Genomic DNA, 21,373 nt, shown 5'->3' with positions numbered 1-21,373 from the left:
AGGTTGAAAATAAAGTATAGCCCATGCGACATCTGAGTACAGCTCCGGTCCACTCAAACACCTCAAGGGACTCGATTAAAAGAAAGTTGAAACTTGTAATTATTTGTAATATTTATCTCCATACCCTCAGCGTTTATGTAACCATCTTGGATACTGTGAAATTTGTTTTACTGAAATGATACCATTGATTATTATTTTGTGGCAAAGTGCAATGACAATGTATGTATATTGTAATAGTTTAGGTTGTTATTTTGTTCCTTTTTTCTTGTCGATAATAGCAGCTTTTGTTGACAACTGATCGCTCCTTCTCTAGTAATGTGAATTAGCCTACTACTTTGGCTCTGTGCGTCTTTGAAGGCCAGTATTTTCTGGGTGTCATGCACTTTAAACGAATGATGGGAATTAACATAAATGAGCTTGTGCATTGACATAGGCATACGATGTAATTACTTGCAGTGGTAAAAACCATGCCTATTTGTTTTATGAAGACTTTAAAAAAAACACTGAAGTCAGTAGGTTAAATTAGAACACCTTGTAAGTATAGGGACATATTCTATTAAGAGTAGCCTATTTGTTCATGTTTCCATATCTAATGAATAAATCATTTTATTCAACTAGATGTGGATTTTTACTCTTATGTGTAATCACTCCGAATGAATTCTATTCGCAGAACCTCTCAGGACAACTTCTCCATAGGAAACTTATGTATACATAAGTTTCCTAAAGCAATCTATGAAAAATTACTTTAAATTTGCCATTCAGAGGCTGCAACATGCTATTATTTCGTCAGATATTTGTTCGATTAATTGAATGACTGTTTAGACTAACCTGTAGAATATTAGACGTGTGATAAAAGGCAAACACAAGTTCTGAAAGAAGCGATATCTTCGAATCTCAGCGCTTTTCTTTTCAGAACACACAGTCCGACAGACAGACCGATAGTCGAGATATAATATTCACCAAACCTCTCATTTAAAGAAGAAGCAGTACATGCCTTCCATTTGTGCAACATAAATTACTCAACGATTGAGCTGATTAATGGTCGTTGATCAACAAACTTAACTTTCTATCATCAATTAATCGTTGCAGTCCAGATGAATATAATTTAAGAAGAGAAATTTATTGAGTCCATTTAACTAATCACTTTTGTTTCTGAATATTTTTGTTGGTAAAAAAGCTCCACCTAATGATCTTGCGCTTCAAAGAGAAAAGTCACAAGAAGAGACGTCTAGAGTGTTTTGTGCTGCAGCAGCGCCACCTGCTGTATAATTTGAAGACAACAGACAATTTTAAATCGACGACGTCCAGTCCCTTGAGAGTGGCTGTTGCGCATGCGTATCTAATGTAACAAGATGGCGGAGAGTGCGGAACTGAAGGTAAAGCAAGCTTCTACTTTAGCTTGACAAATAGACTTTTCGCCCACTGAGATTTTACTTCATATCATCGCGGGAAAGTTACTTGACAGCAGAGACCAAATAATTGTTGTTATGGACTCATGCAATACAAAAAAAGCTGAGCAGTCGACACCAGACAAGCTGTTAGCCTATTGGCTAGGTCGTTAGCATTAGCTTTGTTATTGTTGCAGACGTTTTCGGCTGTCTGCTGTGCGGCTCGCCGGTATGTAAGGCCACACGTAGCCTTTTTGTAAATTGTGAAAACTACAATCTTGTCAACGTTTAAAACCCATCACTACTTTCGTGTTAGACACCTGACTCTACTAGTCATCCAGTTGGCGGGCCGGGATGTCTTATTTTAAAATGGGCTATGTCTACTCCCTGGATGGCAAGCGCAAGTTAGCTTCTGTTAGCGTTGTTTCTGATTTAATGTGACGGTAAGATAGTCTTTTGAGTACAGCCAAAATTCATCGTATAGTTAGTTGAAATGTTGCTCATGTTGGCAATAAAATTAATACTGTTAACATGACATCCAATATAGAATCGGGATGAATCTACGTTTTGTTAATCTGCTGTTACTTTTAAAATAAATAGCTGATAAACGTTTGCTTGTTTAACTGTTCCCGTTCTAAACATGACCAAACTCTGTTAGCATTCGTCCTTTACCAAATAAAGAGAGCAGTCTAAATAATGTGAGTATCACAACTTCTGACACGGATGTTACGTTTCTCAACCAAATTCAGCTCAATATACCCTGGATATCTGTTATTGCTACCATATTTTATATCTTGTCTTACAGTTTCTGTAAGATCTACACATTTGATCATTTGGTTTGTCATTTGAACTTGATGGTCAAAGTGAGTAAATTCATAATTACAGGTTGTTTCAACATTATGGGTGCTATTCACAAAAGATCAGTAGAAAAAGGTTGGACAAGAATATCTGCTCTGTAATGTGAGACAGCACATAGGCCTTACACAAGAAATCATAAATCTGTGCTATAGAGGTGTTGATCCATTGTTGTATAGAAAGTTTACTGACATTCTAAGTGATTGTATTGGACTAGTGCAGGATCAGTGTTGTGGATCAGCCTAACAGGTCTGGGTCCACCCTTGTGGGCCATCCTAAATGACTGGGAGAACAGATACCGTATTTTCTTGACTGATTTTCATTTTTTTAAATTAACATTCAAAAGAGCAAACACAAAATCGATTCTTAAATTTTCAGAAAAACAAAAGACTAACATCAAATCAGATTTACTTATAGAGCACTTTTCATATAATGTGTGACACAAAGTGATTTACAGATTAAAAAACAAATTTTAAAAAAGTATCAGAGGTGACCCCCCCCTTCCTAGTCACTGTCCATACCAGACGCACGCACGCACACACACACACACACACAATACATAGACATGGCATTGTGCTGATGATCAAGGACGTGGAAATATAGGTCATTACATATGCTATGGACTACAATAATGTACATAATGTACGGTAAACACAGCATTCCCTGCTGTGTTTGTGTGGTTACCAATGGTTACAGCACAGATGAAGTCCCTTCAGTTTGTTTCCGGTCAATGCTGAGAGGAACTGAGAAAACAAGTACAAGACACGAGGCTGTGCTGTGAACTAACTTGTTGCACTTAAATAATAGGACATGCCGCTGATAAATTGAAAGAAATGTCTACTTTCAATTATTTTAATTGATCTTTTTTTTTTAGTCACCCAGACAAACTTAATGACGTCTAAAAATATTTTTCATAATTTCTTTTTTAGTATGAATATTTTGAAACAGAAAGTGAAACACTTTTAACTTCTGGAAATAAACAGCCACTGAAACCTAAAATCTTGCTGCCATACCAGTTACATTTTTTTTTGTTGTTGAATATAATAACATCCATCCATCCATGATATGTTATCACAATTATCCTTTAAAAAGTTTTTTTAAATTAAATGTTGTTTCTTAAATTCACAACATGACTTGAACATGTATTTTAGTGTGTAACAGACCCTTTCCCCACTCTTGATTTTCACTAGCAAATGGTAATGAGCCTTCGAGTTTCGGAGCTCCAAGTGTTGCTGGGATATGCGGGGCGGAATAAACACGGACGTAAACACGAACTTTTGACCAAAGCCCTTCACCTACTCAAGGCTGGTTGCAGTCCTGCAGTGCAAATGAAGATCAAAGAGCTCTATAGACGACGTTTCCCAATCAAAATGGTTTCACCAGTGGACCTGGCTCTGCCCGGAGTTCATTCTGCCTCCAGTTTGCCTGCCGGTCTTGCACAGCTGGGATTTGACAGCCACGGATCCCCGTCGCCTTTATTGCCTGTTTCTTTGCTCGGTCCTAAGCATGAGCTTGGTTTGCCTCACCTCCCCTCCTCTCTGCATCCTGTACATCCTGATGTCAAGCTCCAGAGATTGCCATTCTATGATGTGCTGGATGAGCTCATCAAGCCGACCAGCCTGGGTAAGTTCACCATTTCCTGTTAAGCTGTGTGTGTAGAGTAATAACACTTGTCCTTGGGCGTAGAGATTTAAACCCTGATTTATTAAATCCATGCTGAGTAAGAGTTGACAGTGGTGTCCATGGATTTCTGATGAGTTCCCCTATGACCACCTTGTTCTGTTCTTTGTTGGTTTTTGCAGCCTCGGAGAGCAGTCAGAGGTTCCAGGAAGCATGTTACGCCTTTGCATTAACACCTCAGCAAGTTCAGCAGATCAGCAGCTCCATGTAAGTCACTGTCTTCACCAGTCGAAGGAAAGTACAATTTAATAAAGTATCTATCGATCTATCGATCTAATCAAGACATTTTTTGACAAACTTATTTCATGATGTTGGAAGTTGTGCTATTTCAAAAAGACAGCTATGTGAATTACATTTGTTGGGAACTTATGTTGAACTGTTTCTTTTTCAATTTTCTAGGGACATATCTGGGACCAAATGTGATTTTGCCGTTCAAGTCCAGTTAAGGTACATAAAAGATCTTTCGCTTTTAATCAGTGAGTGTGTTGCTGGGTCTGTTGTTAGCTTCTCAATTCTGAAGAAACAACAAATAGTCAAGTTGTTTGTGTAGCTCTAGTTGTTCTAAGTTATAACACATGCATGTCATAGGACCTCCTTAGTGTCTGGTCTGGGTTCCTGATTCAGACATAAAGTATTTACCCTAGTTTTAACCCCAACTAGTCTTATTTTTAACTGCAGTATGAAGTAGTAAATGACAATGATAGGAATCAAGGTGAGCTAACTTTGAGGACAGACTCTGAATTGAGGAAAGGATTCAGGCTCTGCAAATAAATTAACAATGAACTTGACTTATATGTAAAACGAACAATAAAATTGTGGGCAAATAATAGATAATACTGTCAGAATTCAATATTGACAGAACCTTGTTTCAGTGCAATGGTGGCACTTTCACCATTGTAAACATGTCACAGTTCAATTTGTGGGTCTGGTTTTTTCATCATAGGCCAGCCAGTATAATTAAACCCATTATCTCACATCACACCTAAAATCCCAACATAAGCGACTTTGTAACATTGCGTTACTTGACATGGAAAACCTAACAAGACTGACATATCTCACAGATGCATAAATAAATATTCACTGTTTGGTTAACTGCACCCTTTAAGAAGTGCTCTCCTATATCATAGATGGAGATGGCTGTACTTCCATCTGAAATGGTAAAAGCAAGCAAGCCCACCTTTTATTGTGAAAGTGACAAGCTAACAGAAACAAATTGCTTTTATTCACTCAGCATTTAAGCTTACAGCTTCTGTTTTATTTGATTCATTTTCAGATTTTGTTTATCAGAGACAAGCTGTCCCCAGGAGGATCATTTCCCCCCCAACCTGTGTGTGAAGGTCAATGGCAAACCCTGTAATCTTCCGGTGAGTCCAGACAGTTCCAAACGGTGTTTCAGATCAGAGTAATTGGTGCTGGGCCACCATGTCCCAGACAAAAGGAAAATTCAGTTAAGAATAACCTCTCTCAGAGATGCCCTATATCAACAGTCAAAAGCATCCATGTTTGATTACCTGATTCTCAACTGTTTCCTTCCTTTAGTAGAGTCCAAATTATGTTTGGGGTCATGTCTTTTTTGTTACTCACTAAAGGTATGACTGCAGTATTTGTTGTTATTTATTGCAGTTAGAATACTTGATTATATCTCGCTTCAAAGTGGTGATGTGCTGTAATTGTCAGTGTTTGTCTGTCCGTCCTTTAGTCCACCAAGTATCTTTGCACCCATTGCAGATAGAAAGACAAAACAAAAAACACGTTACTCTGGTAGCAAAGGGGATGAAAATGAGATGATGACCATTACCTTTAGAAAACTAGGTTAAGGTCAAATTTCAACCTTTGATCTATGATAGTAGATCAGAGCACTTGCTTTGATCTTTGACCTATGAAAATAGGTCAGGGTAAAAATTTGAATTCAGGGGTGTCGTGGGATGTTGCAGTCTGTGACTGCTTTGGTTCTAATTGTTAGCTGTGATTCATTGCACACGGCAGTAAAAATCATTAATGTTTGATGTTTTGTCTGCAGGGATACCTTCCTCCAACCAAAAACGGAGTTGAACCAAAAAGGCCCAGTCGCCCCATCAACATAACCTCCCTGGTCCGACTGTCAACCACAGTCCCCAACACGATTGTGGTGTCGTGGACTTCAGAAATTGGGCGGGTAAAAAAAGATTCAGAAAAGCAGACAATCATTAGACATTATAACCTTCTCAAAGTGATGCTACAAACAGGACATAAGTTGCTTCCCTGTTATTAAATCTTCCTTTTTTTTAAAATCTCTGCTTGATCAGAGTTTCTCCATGGCTGTTTATTTGGTAAGACAGCAGTCATCTGCAGTGCTGCTACAAAGACTACGGGCCAAAGGAATTAGGAACCCTGACCACTCAAGAGCTCTGAGTAAGTTATGTGTGAAGTTACTAAATGTGTAAGCAGAATGAGATACATACAAAATTAACTTCACAAGCTAACTAGAATTTTTACGACCTATTTCATCACATAGTCAAGTCAGAAGAACTAAACGGGGCCGAAAAGAAGTTCCTCAAAGATTAAGTGAACAGTCTCTATTCTTTGGTAGTATTTATTACATTGTTTCTACATGTTTCTGTAGAAGTGACTTTTTGTTCCACAATACTTCTGTTGCAGCTACATAGTAGCAGATAAAACTATACAGTTATCCCAGCAATGTTCTCTGTCAATTCTTCATATTGTTGTATTCTGTTTAAATTAATCAATGAAAAACTATACAAACAAATCAATATTTTGGAAACTGTAAAAGATTGACTGTGTCACAGTTGCATTGTTTGTGTTTAAATTTTCCTCATGCTTTTACTTTTTCATAGTTAAGGAGAAGTTAACAGCTGATCCAGAGAGTGAAATTGCCACCACCAGTCTGCGAGTGTCTCTCCTCTGTCCTGTAAATACTCCACTAAGCTGCTTAATAGATAGAATAATCTGTATTTTTGTAGTTTTGTCAAATAGCCTGCCAGAAAATTATTGAAAGTGAAGTGCTTCTACATAGACTGCAGTATTTTCCACACCATAAGGCGCACCTAAAAGCCTTTAATTTTCTCAAAAACCAACAGTGCACCTTACAATGCAGTGCGCCTAATTCAGTCAAACCTCGTTTTTTAAAACGTTTCTGTTCTCGACCAAATCGGTTTTCGACCAGAAAATCCGAGAATTTGACATCTCTGAACTCAACCAAAATTCGGTTCTCCACCAAACCGAAAGAAGACGAGCATACCTGAACGCGACTCACTCGGGAGCCGAGCGGACTCGAATGCCCAGGATGCTTCCTCCGTAGCGCATTCGTGTTCAAAGTTCAATAGGATGTCTTTATTAAAATAAAACACAGTGTCTATTTCTACCCCTTTTTATTTATGGTAAACAGTATGCAGTGCAGTTGGTGTAAAACAGTAAAAAAAAAAAACTTAGAAAAAGTTGTTTTTTAGACTTGGAATGGATTAAAATTATTTACATTAATTATAATGAGAAAAATAGTTTCGGATTTCGAACAACTCGCTTTTCGAAACATATATTATGTTCAAAAACCGTGAGTTAACTGTATATGGGAAAAGGTTTTGACATAGGCCGTTAATTGAAGGTGCGCCTTATAGATATGATGTGCCTTATAATCCAGTGCACCTTATACAGGAAAAAGTTTTAAAATAGGTCTTTCATTGAAGGAGCGCATTATAGTCCAGTGTGCCTTATAGTGTGGAAAATACTGTACATCCTTGCAGTACAGCGCCCTTGTTTTACATGGCAGCTATGCGGAATGTGATGCTGTTTTGAGCCGTGACATTTCTTTTGTGTTTTTTGTTAAAGCTGGGCAAGATGAGGCTGACAATTCCATGCAGAGCGATAACATGCTCTCATCTTCAGTGCTTCGATGCTACACTTTATATCCAAATGAACGAGAAGAAGCCAACCTGGGTGTGTCCGGTGTGTGATAAGAAGGCGCCGTATGAACACCTCATTATTGACGGGTGAGAGTCTGTTGATTGGTTTCAGCCCATCATGGAGCTGCCATTAATGGCAGCCAGTCTTTTAAAGTGACGACAGCATTTTAAAACCCAAAGCACCTGCATGTGATCGAGGATGATCGATCTACAAACCCAGAAGGCTGATGGATGGATAGCATTATTTCAAGTACAGAAATGTGTTGATTGTCCCAGGAATGTGTGAACTAGTCATGCTGTTTGATGAAGATAATTAGGGCTAGCTGTAGATCAAACATTCTCCTCCAGAGATCAGCTGACAAACAGGTCCTGTGCGCTCATGCTGCATTAAACGGTGAACATTCATCATGATGCTCACAGGTTTAAGAGAAATATTGAGAGCTCATTATCATACAGTAATTGCTAATTTTTCCATCCACTTCATGTAATGGATTACATGTGGTTTGAATGTGGTGTCGTGTAAATAACCGACCAGAGCTTAAGATCTCCACTGACATACACGAGAATGAATGCAGATCAGGTTTGGGAAATTATTTGAAACAAGACACGATGAGAGGAAGAGGAAGAGAGAATGTGATGAAGATGATGTAAGAGGAAGGGCAGGACTGCCCACTGTGACCTGGATAGGATCAGCATTATGTCCCTTTGTTGTTCAACATAGGAATTGACCTGATCAATTTGAAAGAATCTAATTACTGTACCAGAGAGATTCTTGTTTTGTAATCACAGTGGAACCGTCTGTACATAACAACGCACGCTTATAATTTAATCTAACAATTGAGACATAGTGTAATATTTTTTCAACTACTGTATTGTCATACAACTACACCAACCTTATAGCATAATTGTAGTCATAATGTGTTATTTTGCTGCATTACCCTATAAGAAGTTGTTCTTATGTTTGTGTGTTGACCCAATCAAATCAGAACTGACAAACTAAAACAGAAACATGTTTAAAACATTTCACTTGAATATACAGTATATATTTTGCACTTTGATAAAAGAGACAAGTGAGGAGTCACATATGAAGGACAGGTGGGGAAAACATTTTGGTGATGAGTCCTTCACTGCCATATCTAACCTTCTTCTTACGTGTTACTGCTTTAACCAAACTGCTGATGGAGTTTTATAGCGAGTCAAACTGTAAATTAATCAATTAAATTAGAAATCAACTGTAATTGACCTGAAGGTCCAGGTAAAGAATTGAATGCTTATGAAAATATGCAATTTTTCGCAGATTGTTCATGGAAATCTTGAATGGCTGCTCTGACTGTGATGAAATCCAGTTCAAAGATGACGGTCATTGGTCGCCCATGAGATCAAAGAAAGAAGTCCAGGACGTTACTGCGCCTGTTAATGGTGTTGACAACGGTATGTAGCTCACACATGACTCCTCGACTCCTCATTGTGATGTGAGAGTACATTGTGATTTCACTTTTTATTTGCAGATACTTCTCGGGTAGAAACACAGGAGCAGAAACGGGGATCATCTAACGACCATGGCAAGCAAGTTGATGTGATTGACCTGACACTGGACAGCTCCTCAGAGGACGAGCTGGATGAGGAGCCACGGCCCAAAAGGGCCTGCCCCTCGCTGTCCCCTGTGTCTCCACCGTCAAACAAAGGGTGAGCCTCTAGAGCAGACAGGAAGTGAAAGCATCAAGAACTAATGGATTCTGGATAGCTTTGTGCAATTTTTTTCACGGTATATCCTTTGTCACTAACATGATGTGGCATTGCTTTACCTCAGAGTCCTGAGCCTCCACAGCCAAGCCTCACCTGTGACCAGAGCTCCCAGCATGCCATCTGTAGAGACGAGCTACATCCCTCCCCCTCCACCTCTGATCCAGGACTATCGCCACTACTATCACACAACTAGTGACCTCCCAGGTAGTTTTTGCTGGTCTTACAGGATAGCTTTAGGTTTATTAAGTGTCTTTCAAAAGCATTCAGGCAAAGTGAAACAATTGGCTGAGCCTCAAACAGACCAATAACAATCTCAGCAACTATTGTGTGCTGGCACCGGTTTTCATCTTTACATTAATCTCATGTAGTATCCTCATCACAGGTATAAACCCTCATTATGTGTCACACACAGACTAAATAAACTTGTTTTTGAACACAGAGAAGTGTTGTGTTGAATTAAATGGAATTTAATATGAAGAGTGAAATAACCCAACTGTTCTTTGTACAGATCTCAGTTTCTTCTCCTTCCTCCAAGGCGACAATCAGGTATCTTTACCTAAAATTACTTCATTTTATGTTTTAAGCAAATGAACTTTGGTTGCACCATGTGGCCATTTACATTCCATTGTTTTGTTAACACAGTCATCCTTCTCTCCTGATAGCATTACAACATGGTGATGGCTGCTGCAGCAGCTGCATCAGCCTCAGCCTCAGACGACCACGACCTTCTACTCAACCGTTTCCTTCCTTACGGCTCACCTCAGATGTTGCGCGAGCAGCCGGGGACCCCCGGTAGCAGTACACTGGCAGCCACTAATGGGAGCAGTAACAGCGGCAGCACAAGTAGTTTGGTGTCCTCCAGCAGTCTGCGGGACCGCGACAAAGACAGAGAGCGAGACAGAGACAGGGACAACCACACACTCTCAGGATTGTCACGGTCTTCGGTAGAAGCTGCAGCGGCTGCAGTCATTTATGGCTCCATATCTGATGTTATCTCTCTTGACTAGACCACACAGAACTGAAAGACAAGGGAGACCCCAAGAACAGGATGTCTTTGTAAATAAGGAAAAGAAAGATGAAAGAATACAGTGCTATGTACAGAGAGGAAAATCTATTTTCAATTTTACTTATATGTATATAAACTTGGGACACTTCTTGTCCGGTGAGTTACTTCAGTTGATATTTTTCTGTGAATACTGAAGACTTTTTCACACCTCTTTGTGTGGTCCTTTGATTACAGTATATTGTACCTTTTGTACCTGGTTTTTACAGTTGTTTTTTTTTCGATATTCCATGTCAATGGCATTATATCAATGTTATGTGCACAGAACTCTGTGAGGTGAAACCTCGCGGAACATGATATTTAGAATATAAAGAAAATGGGCATTGTTATAGATGTACAAAAGGGTAGTCACATCCAAACAGGAAAATGTGTAACAGTTTCTTTTATCTTCTAAATGGCATTTCTGTCATGAATTTGACAGCAGAAAGACCTCGCCATTTTTGCCATCACTGTAGAGTTTTCTGTAAGACATTCACGCTGTGGTCATATTATTTTAAATAATTATTTATGATGTAAGTTATGTTAGTTGTATGCTGTTTTTAAAGAAGTATTTCCGATGCCTCGAGGAAGTGTTGCCACTAGAATTGCAAGCGCAAAAGCTAGATCCTTCTTTTGTCATAACTGCACTCTATTCACTTGTCTCAATTAAGGTAATTATGAACAATATTTTACAGTTCAAACTGTACCTTAAACACACATGAATTGGAAGTCATTCAGTATTGTAAGACTAGGCTTTTCAGCTTGTGAATGAATGAAACTAGTCCAGCAGACAGCCTTCAGTTGTCACGTCAAAATTGGACCTTTATACACCTCTGATATTTGTTGTGTATTTGTCTTAGCATTTATGTCTGTTTTTATTATATTTGAACATGTACACAGAAAACCACAGTGAAGTAGCCAGTCAGCACATTTCTGCTCTGCTTTACAATACAAGGCTATTTCCTAGTCCCCTTAGAGCTGTGGTAATTGAGTTAATGCCTTAAAATCTTTTAATTTAAATTTAGTAATTGGGATTATTAACTTGTCACATTTGGTTTTGTTTCATTTGAGCACTTTTTCAAGTAGAGGCTGTGTGCAGTATGCACTTTTAAGAGCAGTTTTCAGCAAATCACCTGAAGGCTCTTATGTTTGGGTGTTATCCTGTTTTTAGTTAAATGTAGGATGCACAGTTTTGTCGTGAGTGCGGCTGCAGCAGCCTGTGAGTTAACTGTGATCGCTTGAACTCTGATGGCATCACAGCCTGCATTTTGGCCCCTAAGGTAGAAGGCGTTATGGATGACTGACCTCCCGTTACTTTTCTTGCCTTGTGCTTACAGTTAGCATTATTTATTATCATATATATTTTCGGCATTTGTTTGATTTGTGGATATGCATTTCTGTCATCGTGATGTTTCTTTTGTAATTATATAATTAATGCTATTTAAAGACGTCATTGTTGCTTGACATGCATTGTAACATCTTCTGTTCCTGTCCGTTTTACTATCAGACGATGTCAATAACTCAATAGAGGCTTTGATCATTTTGAACGGCTACAAGATCTACTGTGCTGCTTGATATTTGTAAGAATTAAACAGATATACGAAAGTACATATTTGTAGTTGCTCGACCCAATTCTCCCGATTGCCCTGCAGGATGATCACAAGGATTGATCCTTACACCTGCAAACAACAGTCCCAGGACAGTCAGGTATTCGTGGTGACCATTAAAAACCTGCCCCTAAGTCTTGAAATCACTTTGGTATCACAATTACTTTGTTAGTGAAACAGCGGTGGTGCATTTCATGATCTATACAGACCGAACTCCACACAGCATGGGTCAAAAAAATTTGAGAGCAGTGTTAAAGATTTTAACTAAATCCAGACACAAAACTCAAGCATGCTGTATAAAAACTATAGTGCATTAAAACTGACGATAGAACGGGATCTTGCCATAAAAAGAACCAATTTGTTGATGACAAACACCACATTAAGGATCAAGGTAGTGAAGAAATTAAGATAAAGCAGATACTTGTCAATATTAGAAAAGGGCAAATTTGCAATTCTTAAATTGTCTGGGATTCTTTTAAAAAACAGGACTTTAGAATAAGGAAAAAAAGTTTATCCAGGTCAGAGTAAATGGGACCCATACAAATAATCTGAATTAGAGGAAGCTCTCATCCACTGCTGTATTGATTCTGTAGCTACCATTGTTTGTCCAGTTAATACAACAGACCCAGCTTTCAGTATGAGGAATGTTACTAATTCATTTCTGTTAAGGAGGGTGGAAAATATTTAGTTTTGTAGCCCTGCAGCTGACGAGTCTGTCTGCACATTTGTGTGCAATTAATCATTCACCATTGATACTCGGCACACAAATCATTGTGAAGCTGCCATAATATTACTTTTAATTATCCACGACATCGTGTTTGGTCATTGGTCACTGATAAATAGACTGGTTTGTGTATGGATCTGCATCCGGTTTGTTCAATACCCGGGTCATGATGAGATGATCTTCTACCACTGGTCCACCTGACCTGTCCAACTTTCACTGCATTCACGGGAATAAAATTCATTTGCAACACTGCAGATTTGTGTTGAACAGGTCTCAAAACTCCAAAAAACTAACTGTAGATTGATCTCTGCCACTAGGTGGGAGCACAGGACAGTCAATTTTTAATCTCACTCACACACTCAGTTCAGTTTGACTGGATCGGCACCAGCAGAGGCCCATGATTGAGAGATTTGACAACTGAACTATTTCACAACAAATTTTTCAATACTTGTTTTTGGTTGATTGATTCACACTTGAGCCTGACCTCCTTAACTGTAACAAACTTGATTCAGGGATCAGATTCTTCCTTCTTCAGGTTTACGATCCTAAGAAAGAACACAAACATGTTCCCTCTGACCATAAAATGTCCTTGTTAACATTTCCTGAGGGATCAGCTGATAACAAGGGAAACAGCATTGACTATTACCATAAATAGCCATTTGAGGTCTGAAGTCTCTTCATCTCAAAATTATTAGAGAGACTTAGACTTAGACTTCCTTTTATTGTCATTGCACAGAGACTCAGAACAGTGAATCTGGCGATGAAGTGTCGTTGCTTGGCAACCGGAGTACACAGCATTTGTTTGCATCGCTATTTCTATAGTGTTTCAATAGTATTTCTATATAATGTCTGATGTTGATCTGTGGCAAAAAAGAGACAAACAGTTCTTTTAAAAACAGGCTGTTTTATCCTCCCTATATGCATGAGCCCCGTGTGTCGCTGAAAACAGAATGTCCATCAATTTTTTTCATATCATCAACATAAGAACAGTAGGACAGTGAATCAAAAGTTTTGACAGCAACTAATCTGAAACAGTTCTTCTGGTGGAGGCAGTAAATCCAGAGCAGTAACGACGTCTCACAGAGCGGTCTGTGAAGATATGAGGAACATTGGTGAGAGATGGGGCGGCAGGCTTTGCTAAGGGGCACCCCGGCAGTGCTCAGGAGGTGAACTGGCACCTTTCCACTTCCAGTTCACACTCCAAAGATTTTTGGTCCACATGGGTCTTGAACCAACCACCCTCCGGTCTCCAGCACAAGGCCTGGTGGACTGAGCTACTGCCGCCCCAAGCTATTTAACTGCATATAACATTTATGTTAGCATTCTCTAGTGGCACTATTTACCTCTACTGGGTTCAATTTACTCCATCATTATGTTCATCGCACTCCCACTTTTGGGCAAGTTGCCATAAAACCAAATTATTTTAATGGGTCTTCACTAAAATCTTAATTATTATATAACTTATTTAAATTTCCATGGCCACACCGTAACCTGAGGTATATACAGTAATTATTATCTGAAAAAAAAACTTGTAATATGTGGTGAAATGAAATGGAAATAATGGCTCATTTTAACCCCTTCTCCCCCATGTCCTCTCTCATATCTTCTAATCATCTTGCCTCAACCAAGTAGTCCATTAATTCAATCATACAGAATGCTTTTCTTTTTGACCAGGCTGTTTGACGTGCCGCACCACACTCTTATCCTCCACAGTGCACACACTTCACCATCAAGAGGTATGAGCATTGTGAAGATGTTATCATCGTCCTTCTTGAACCCTGATCGACATTAGCAGATTTTAAAGCTATGTGAAGAAAAAGAAATATAATTCATAGGCCCACAATTATCATCCAGCTAATATAAAGTCTCAAAGCAACACTGTTAATCCAAGTGTTAGTAAAATGTATGGTTTTACATATTCTAATATGTGTCTAACACTGTTGTCCTGTTCCTCATGCAATCAAGGTCGGATGCTAAAATATAAATTTGGAATATCATTGCATTCAGACCAGATAGCAGAAACCATCTAATAGATTGCCAAAACAAGCTTGTGTCAGTCTGATTTTCTTTAGTAGAAGGAAAGACCTAGGAGAAAATAGCATCCCAGAAACACTAGAGGTTCTAAGCATAGTTCCATAGTTTATCCCCAATCATTGGACTTCCTTTTAGGAAGATCTGATTCAAGTAAATGAACCTTATGCAGAGTTTATGATTCTTTCCATTCTCTGTTCAGTAAACCTTGTGATTTGCTGAAATCTGACATCTGTCTTGTGTAGTTGTTGGAATCAATGAGCACAACATCCTGATATCTAGGGATAGATTTCTGCTCTGATCAACCCCGACAGTGTTCTAGTATTTTTCTATTTTTACTGTTATAGACAGATAGATAGATAGATAGATAGATAGATAGATAGATAGATAGATAGATAGATAGATAGATAGATAGATAGATAGATAGATAGATAGATAGATAGATAGAGATGGATGGATGGATGGATGGATGGATGGATGGATGGATGGATGGATGGATGGATGGATGGACGGACAGACTTTATTGATCCCAAGAGAAATTCCGTAATTGTGTACAATATCTGTTCACCAACATATTTTCCATTAAACACGACAATTCAGTGATTTACAAATCATTGTATATTGTCTTTATTTACATTTTACACAATGATGGAAATTGGCCATATAGAACAGCATACTGATTTGAAAAAAGGGTTGATTTACATGACATTTAACATAAATAATGAGGATAACCAATTAATAGAAATTATCGCTACTTTTAACGACCTTGGCTTCGTGCAAACGGTTTTGAAACTAATAAATCACAATCAGCTCTAACAGGAAGTGAATTCCTCTGACTTCCTGTGCAGACTCGGCGAAAGTGGTCCAGACGCTCGGAAGTCGCCGCCGATACCGCTGCAGTCATCGACATTAGAGGCGAGGCGCCCTTTGCAAGACATTTTTAAAATATGTTTTTAAAAAAATGATTAAAAAAACCATACTGTCAAGACTTAAAATTTGAAATTAGTAAATGAAAGAAATTCAGAATATGGGTGCTGTAACTTCATCTAAATTTTTCACTCGGCTTTTTGACTTTTTGAGACTCATCTCAAGTCGCGGTTTTTACTGCGTCATCGCGTAGATGATGACGCTTATAGATAGCGGCGCCGTTTCAGATTGGAATGGGAGCTAACAATTTTTCCCATATTTTGATAGTTTAATCCGTGAATGGCGCCGAAACAGGACCCGAAACCTAAATTTCAAGAAGGTAATCTGTTGACTATTTTAATTTCAGAAAGATTGCTTGAGTTCCTTGGTACGGCAGCCGTCGGAGGCTTCGGGGAATTTTAGCTAGTTTCATCGAGACGACCTGCCGCCATCAGAATGCTAGCGGTTTTAGCGTTCGGTGCTGTTGGTTTTTTCTTGGTCACGCTTGTTTCACATGAAGCACTTTCGTTAGAATGTAATGGAAGGTCAATACTAATATTCCGACCATGTCTGTAGTTTGAAAATTTACCGGCCGTCACCGAAATGCCGGAGACGGTACCGCTCCAAATATATAGCATTAGCTTAAATAACATTAGCTTCATTCATAGCCCACCATCCATGTTGCCACTTTGGTCTCACATTATTTAAATTTTACTGGATCATTCTCTCATCTATGCACTGCAAATTTCAGAATGCAGCCAATAACTCATCATTCAAATAATGCAGTTATAGGCAGAGAAGTGCATTCGCATGCATACATGTCATTCGTTACAAGCTTTACTCATTGAGTTCATTAATTGTTGAATGTTATTGTCAGATTACTTAAAGTAGCAAATATAATTTAATACTTACGTATTGTGACAAATAGATTATAAAATTACAATTATGACTTCATTTAAATATGTATAAGGTGTCTTGATGCAATGATTTCCCGACTGTGGAATGATCTTAAGTTCTCAGACAGTTCACGGAGTAGCTGTCTTTGACAGAAATTATTAATAACCTTTAATAGACGAATCTTTTGTTATTGTTTGGTTACTTGACTAAAAATGTACTTGTTTTTGGTTTGGCCTTATATTTTATATGTAAAGTAAATTTTGCTGCTGAGATAAAATATTGACTTTGGTGTCAATCCATGTAATTAAAAGTGATCTGAATCCCCATTTGTGTAACTAAAACTCATTTATAAGCTTTGATGCTGTTATTCACAGCCATCAGAAAGAAATGTGTGCTATTTGGGAAATATTTAAGAAGTGGAATTCCATGTTTGTAATTCTGAGTTCTTTAAATGTGTGTCATTACACACAGCATGTCATTTCAAATAGTTTGTCCATGTTGAATGTTTCATTTTGCTTGTCATGAATTGCTCTCATGCTGATTTGAATTTGTTAAAATGTTCAGGTGAAAGAGTGCTGTGTTTTCATGGGCCATTGCTCTACGAAGCTAAGGTAGGCTGCTACAGCAATTCTCTGATCATGTGGTCCTCTTTTGTGTCAAATAAGTTATTTAATGGTGAAATGTATGTCTTTTTTTCAGTGTGTTAAGATAAACATCAAGGATAAACAAATAAAATACTTTATTCATTACAGTGGGTGGAATAAGAAGTAAGTTTTTGATTTAAATAAAATCTATCCAAGATTGTACAGTGCAGATTTCGAAAGTGCTTTATTGTGTTATTGGTCTTTATTCCAGCTGGGACGAATGGGTTCCTGAAAGCAGAGTACTGAAGTATGTGGACAGTAATCTGCAGAAACAGAAAGAGCTTCAGAGGGCCAATCAGTAAGTCTGTTTATACTTGTAACTAGGTTTTTTTTTGTTTTTAACTGTGTTTACAGACACCACTAAAAGTGTCGACAAAGAGGGTAGTTGAGACAAATGGTGGTGGTCAGGATTTACATAATTGTGGTCATGATTTGCATAAAACGTGGTGCTCTCCATGGTGATGGTCTTATATTTTAATGTTTAGAAAAGAGAAGTGATGTTAAACAACACCATAGGATGCAAAGTACAGTGGGATTATATCTGGATGGTTAAAAACTCTGCTGAAATAAAAGACAGATGTTTATTACAGTATGCAGCTTGAGAACAAGGTGTCGTCTGTGCTCTGGAAATCTGAAAACCAGCTGACTGACTTTCCTGTGAGTTACATATTGTATGGTAAAGAAATTGAGCTTGTTTTCCTCTCTTATTTCAGAGACCATTATGTAGAAGGAAGAATGAGGGGTGCTGCACCGAATAAGAAAATACCTCCTGCACCGCAGAAAAATGATGTGTGAGTAGAATGAGCTTAACATTTGTTTTATTCTATCCCTACAGGGATGTCATGCTATGGATAAAATTGCATTTTATTTATGGATGTTGGTTAATGATGTAGGGATGCAGTAAAAACAGAAATCTGATACGTGTAACTGCATAGAGATGTAAGGGAAACTGTTGGATCACGTTTATGAAATAAATAAATGTTGTGGTATTAGTTAATAGGCTTGTGTTTATCACTATTACCCTGTCCTGCACACAGAGAGTGTCAGACACACTTTCGACTCTGGCAGTGCTAGTCATCTCAATTCTACCATTTTCTCTGCTCTGGAGCCTTCAAATAATTACAGGTATTTGAGGTTACTGTTAATGATCAAATTTTTTCATTGCAGAAAAACAAAAAAGAACAAACAAAAGAGTGAGTATAGCATATTTTATATTTACATGTATATTTTTCACAATTTCAATGCACAAATCCTACAAATTATCATTCAGGAGGTTTTTTGCACAGGTGAAGTTCTATCATTACAAGAGTACTTGTGGTTGTTCTATAAAACATGTACAAACCTAGTTATTTTAGAATGCTTGTGTCTGTAGCTCCTGGTGCAGGAGAAGGGACAAGTTCAGGAGGAGACCCAACCCACCCTCCACGTAAGAAGAGGGCACGTGTTGACCCAACAGTCGAGAGTGTAAGGTCTTGAATATGTACTTAAGTTTCATTGGCAAATTTTTCTTTGGTCATATGTTGACTTATGGTGTGAAGCTTCATTCGTGGACTTGCATCTGATCCTGTCTGCTCAGGAGGAGACCTTCATAAATCGAGTGGAGGTTAAAGTAAAAATCCCAGAGGAGTTAAAGCCATGGCTCGTGGACGACTGGGATCTGATCACAAAACAAAAACAGGTCAGTAACAAGTGAATCTCAATTTAGATGTTGCTTTTATTTGCTGCTCATTCATTAATATTGACACACATTATTTTTGTAACAGTTCTGAAGTGATTTTTGTGTATTTCTTCTTGTTTAATGGCTTTAGCTTTTCCACCTACCTGCCAAAAAGAATGTAGATGCAGTTTTAGAAGATTATGCAAACTACAAGAAATCAAGAGGAAACTCAGACAGCAAGTAAAAAATATTGTTGCTTGTCATTTTCCCTATTTCTCACTATTAGTAAGCTTGTGTAGATAATGCAAACAGTGCAGTAACAACACTGTGTGTGTCATGCAGTTTTAAGTTGTCTTTCCTGTACCCCACAGGGAGTTTGCTGTCAATGAGGTGGTCGCTGGTGTCCGGGAATATTTCAATGTCATGCTAGGGACACAACTTCTCTACAAATTTGAGCGGCCACAGTATGCGGACATCCTGGCGAACCACCCAGATACATCTATGTCTCAAATATACGGCGCTCCTCATCTACTCAGACTTTTCGGTAAAAGCACCTGCTTCACTCTGCTGTGGTGTTTATTCTAGAAGAGAGTGGTATTAATGCTGTGAGTTTAACATCTGTAGCTAGGCCCATGTGTAGGTCAGATTTTAAAAATTAGCAATTTTTTTTCTATTAAAAATACACAACCAGTATTTATGAGGGGACTGTTGCTCAAATGTTTGTCAAACTATGGGACTGCAGTGTTAGTTTTGCCAATTTAGAAATATACAAATTAGAAGACTGGTATTGTCTTATTTAATATGAGTTCAGTTCCCCATGTCTTTGGTACCTCGTACACTTGAGCTACAAAACAGCCACTCCACTCACAAATGGACTTTAGTCCTTCAAGTGCTGATGTTTACGGTCAAGGGCCTCTGGAGGAGGTATTAGCCTAACTACACGAGTACTGTTGAGAAAGGCCGTCATGGTTGAGTTTTTTGTTATTAGTAATGTGAAAGATTATAATGTATAACTTCTTGATGCGGGACAGGATTCAGTAGCAATGAACTCGAGCTGCTACACATAAAACACAAAATTCACAAATGCACTCATGGCTTTATGGACAAAACTTGAATTGTTTTTTTATGTTGTGACTTGAAAACTTATATAAATTATAAAATGTGATTGTGTTTGGAAAGGTGGTGTCTGCCTTTTGGAGGTCATGGATCAAATAATTGATTAAGATTTTAAATATTACAGGCCGCTTTTAAAGGGCAGTATAGTCAGAAATAAAACTGAAATGCAACATTCACAATGAAAACAGTAATGTGGTGCAGAGAAATATAGTAAGCGACTGTGACGTGTAATCTTCTGTCTTTGGATGTTAAAGTGAGAATTGGAGCTATGCTGGCGTACACGCCTCTGGATGAGAAGAGCCTAGCCCTGCTGCTCAGTTATCTACAAGACTTCCTTAAGTGAGTATTTCCAAATGTGTCTATAAAGCTCCTGAGAATTCATCTGACGCAAAAAATTGTAACATGTTGCTCCATTCCAGGTATCTGGTAAAGAACTCTGCATCACTCTTCAATGCAAGCGACTATGAAGTTGCTCCTCCAGAATATCACCGCAAGGCAGTGTGAGGTTTATTATTTTAGGATCTGGAGCCTCTGAGAGTTGAATTTTGGAGATGTCATCCTTACCTGAATGATTTCACAACGAGCCCTTTGGAGAATGATTGTGTGATATCTGTTGATTATTGAGGATAAATCAGAGGACGATGTCACACTAATTCCTGGACAAACAGAACTTCTTTCATGTGGAAAGCTGCTGACTACGCTCTTCCTGTATTGGTATGTTTTTGAGTACCACTTTTTAGTTTCTACGATACTTATTTCCTTTTTTGGTTTACATGCGAGCTAAATTTGTCTTGTAGGCTGTCAACATTTTCTAATAAAAGACTTTCACTTACAAATTGTTGGCATGTCTTTGCTTTTAATCTAATTTGAGATAACTCAGGCAAGGAAGTCTATTGGCCTTCTCCTTATACACTGGGGAATTGGTTTTCTTGTTCCTGTTGTCACAGAGAGGAGTAGCTTCTCCCAACATATCTGTAGTTTTCTCACCTTAAATGTTCCAGTCTGTTTTCTTTTGATGGATGTGCCTGAGATGATTTGTGTTTGATCAGAAGCTTGAGAAGCTTCAGTTCAGCAGTAAATAAAGTTAAAAAAAATTCCCTGCAGGGATCTTTAAATGATTGATCATTATTATTATTATTATTATTATTATTATTATTATTATTAATAATAATAAATGGTTTTAA

At 38.2% G+C, this 21,373-nt stretch overlaps 2 protein-coding genes across 2 annotated transcripts; both read left to right on the top strand.

Moving 5' to 3' along the window:
• The first annotated feature begins 1,331 nt into the window (after positions 1 to 1,331).
• pias1b (protein inhibitor of activated STAT, 1b) lies at positions 1,332 to 12,333 on the top strand. The gene is given in 14 exon segments (XM_068312507.1): positions 1,332 to 1,376; positions 3,434 to 3,866; positions 4,046 to 4,130; positions 4,323 to 4,370; positions 5,197 to 5,287; positions 5,944 to 6,078; positions 6,209 to 6,314; positions 6,758 to 6,831; positions 7,746 to 7,906; positions 9,117 to 9,250; positions 9,328 to 9,505; positions 9,630 to 9,769; positions 10,074 to 10,111; positions 10,228 to 12,333. Coding segments are annotated over 14 exon segments (2,013 nt in total). The 3' UTR covers positions 10,573 to 12,333.
• Positions 12,334 to 15,906: 3,573 nt separating this feature from the next.
• Positions 15,907 to 21,073, top strand: morf4l1 (mortality factor 4 like 1). The gene is made up of 12 exons (XM_068313197.1): positions 15,907 to 16,215; positions 17,337 to 17,383; positions 17,472 to 17,539; positions 17,628 to 17,714; positions 18,130 to 18,207; positions 18,584 to 18,609; positions 18,789 to 18,880; positions 18,993 to 19,094; positions 19,225 to 19,313; positions 19,445 to 19,617; positions 20,444 to 20,528; positions 20,609 to 21,073. Exons 1-12 carry the CDS (start codon positions 16,176 to 16,178, stop codon positions 20,691 to 20,693), a joined length of 972 nt encoding a protein of 323 aa, XP_068169298.1. The 5' UTR covers positions 15,907 to 16,175; the 3' UTR covers positions 20,694 to 21,073.
• The last annotated feature ends 300 nt before the right edge of the window (positions 21,074 to 21,373 follow it).

This window comes from Antennarius striatus, chromosome 4 (assembly GCF_040054535.1).
Source record: "Antennarius striatus isolate MH-2024 chromosome 4, ASM4005453v1, whole genome shotgun sequence".
Taxonomy (NCBI): domain Eukaryota; kingdom Metazoa; phylum Chordata; class Actinopteri; order Lophiiformes; family Antennariidae; genus Antennarius; species Antennarius striatus.
Note: the sequence above shows the minus strand (reverse complement) of the source record. Positions and strands in the feature narration are given on the sequence as shown.

What these genes read in the sequence shown, in the direction of transcription:
- morf4l1 (XM_068313197.1), top strand. Translation starts at nt 16,176, where the DNA reads ATGGCGCCGAAACAGGACCCGAAACCTAAATTTCAAGAAG. An exon ending in AAAAAAGAACAAACAAAAGA is followed by an intron (nt 18,610 to 18,788) that starts GTGAGTATAGCA and finishes TTGTGTCTGTAG; the next exon opens with CTCCTGGTGCAGGAGAAGGG. An exon ending in TATCTACAAGACTTCCTTAA is followed by an intron (nt 20,529 to 20,608) that starts GTGAGTATTTCC and finishes GCTCCATTCCAG; the next exon opens with GTATCTGGTAAAGAACTCTG.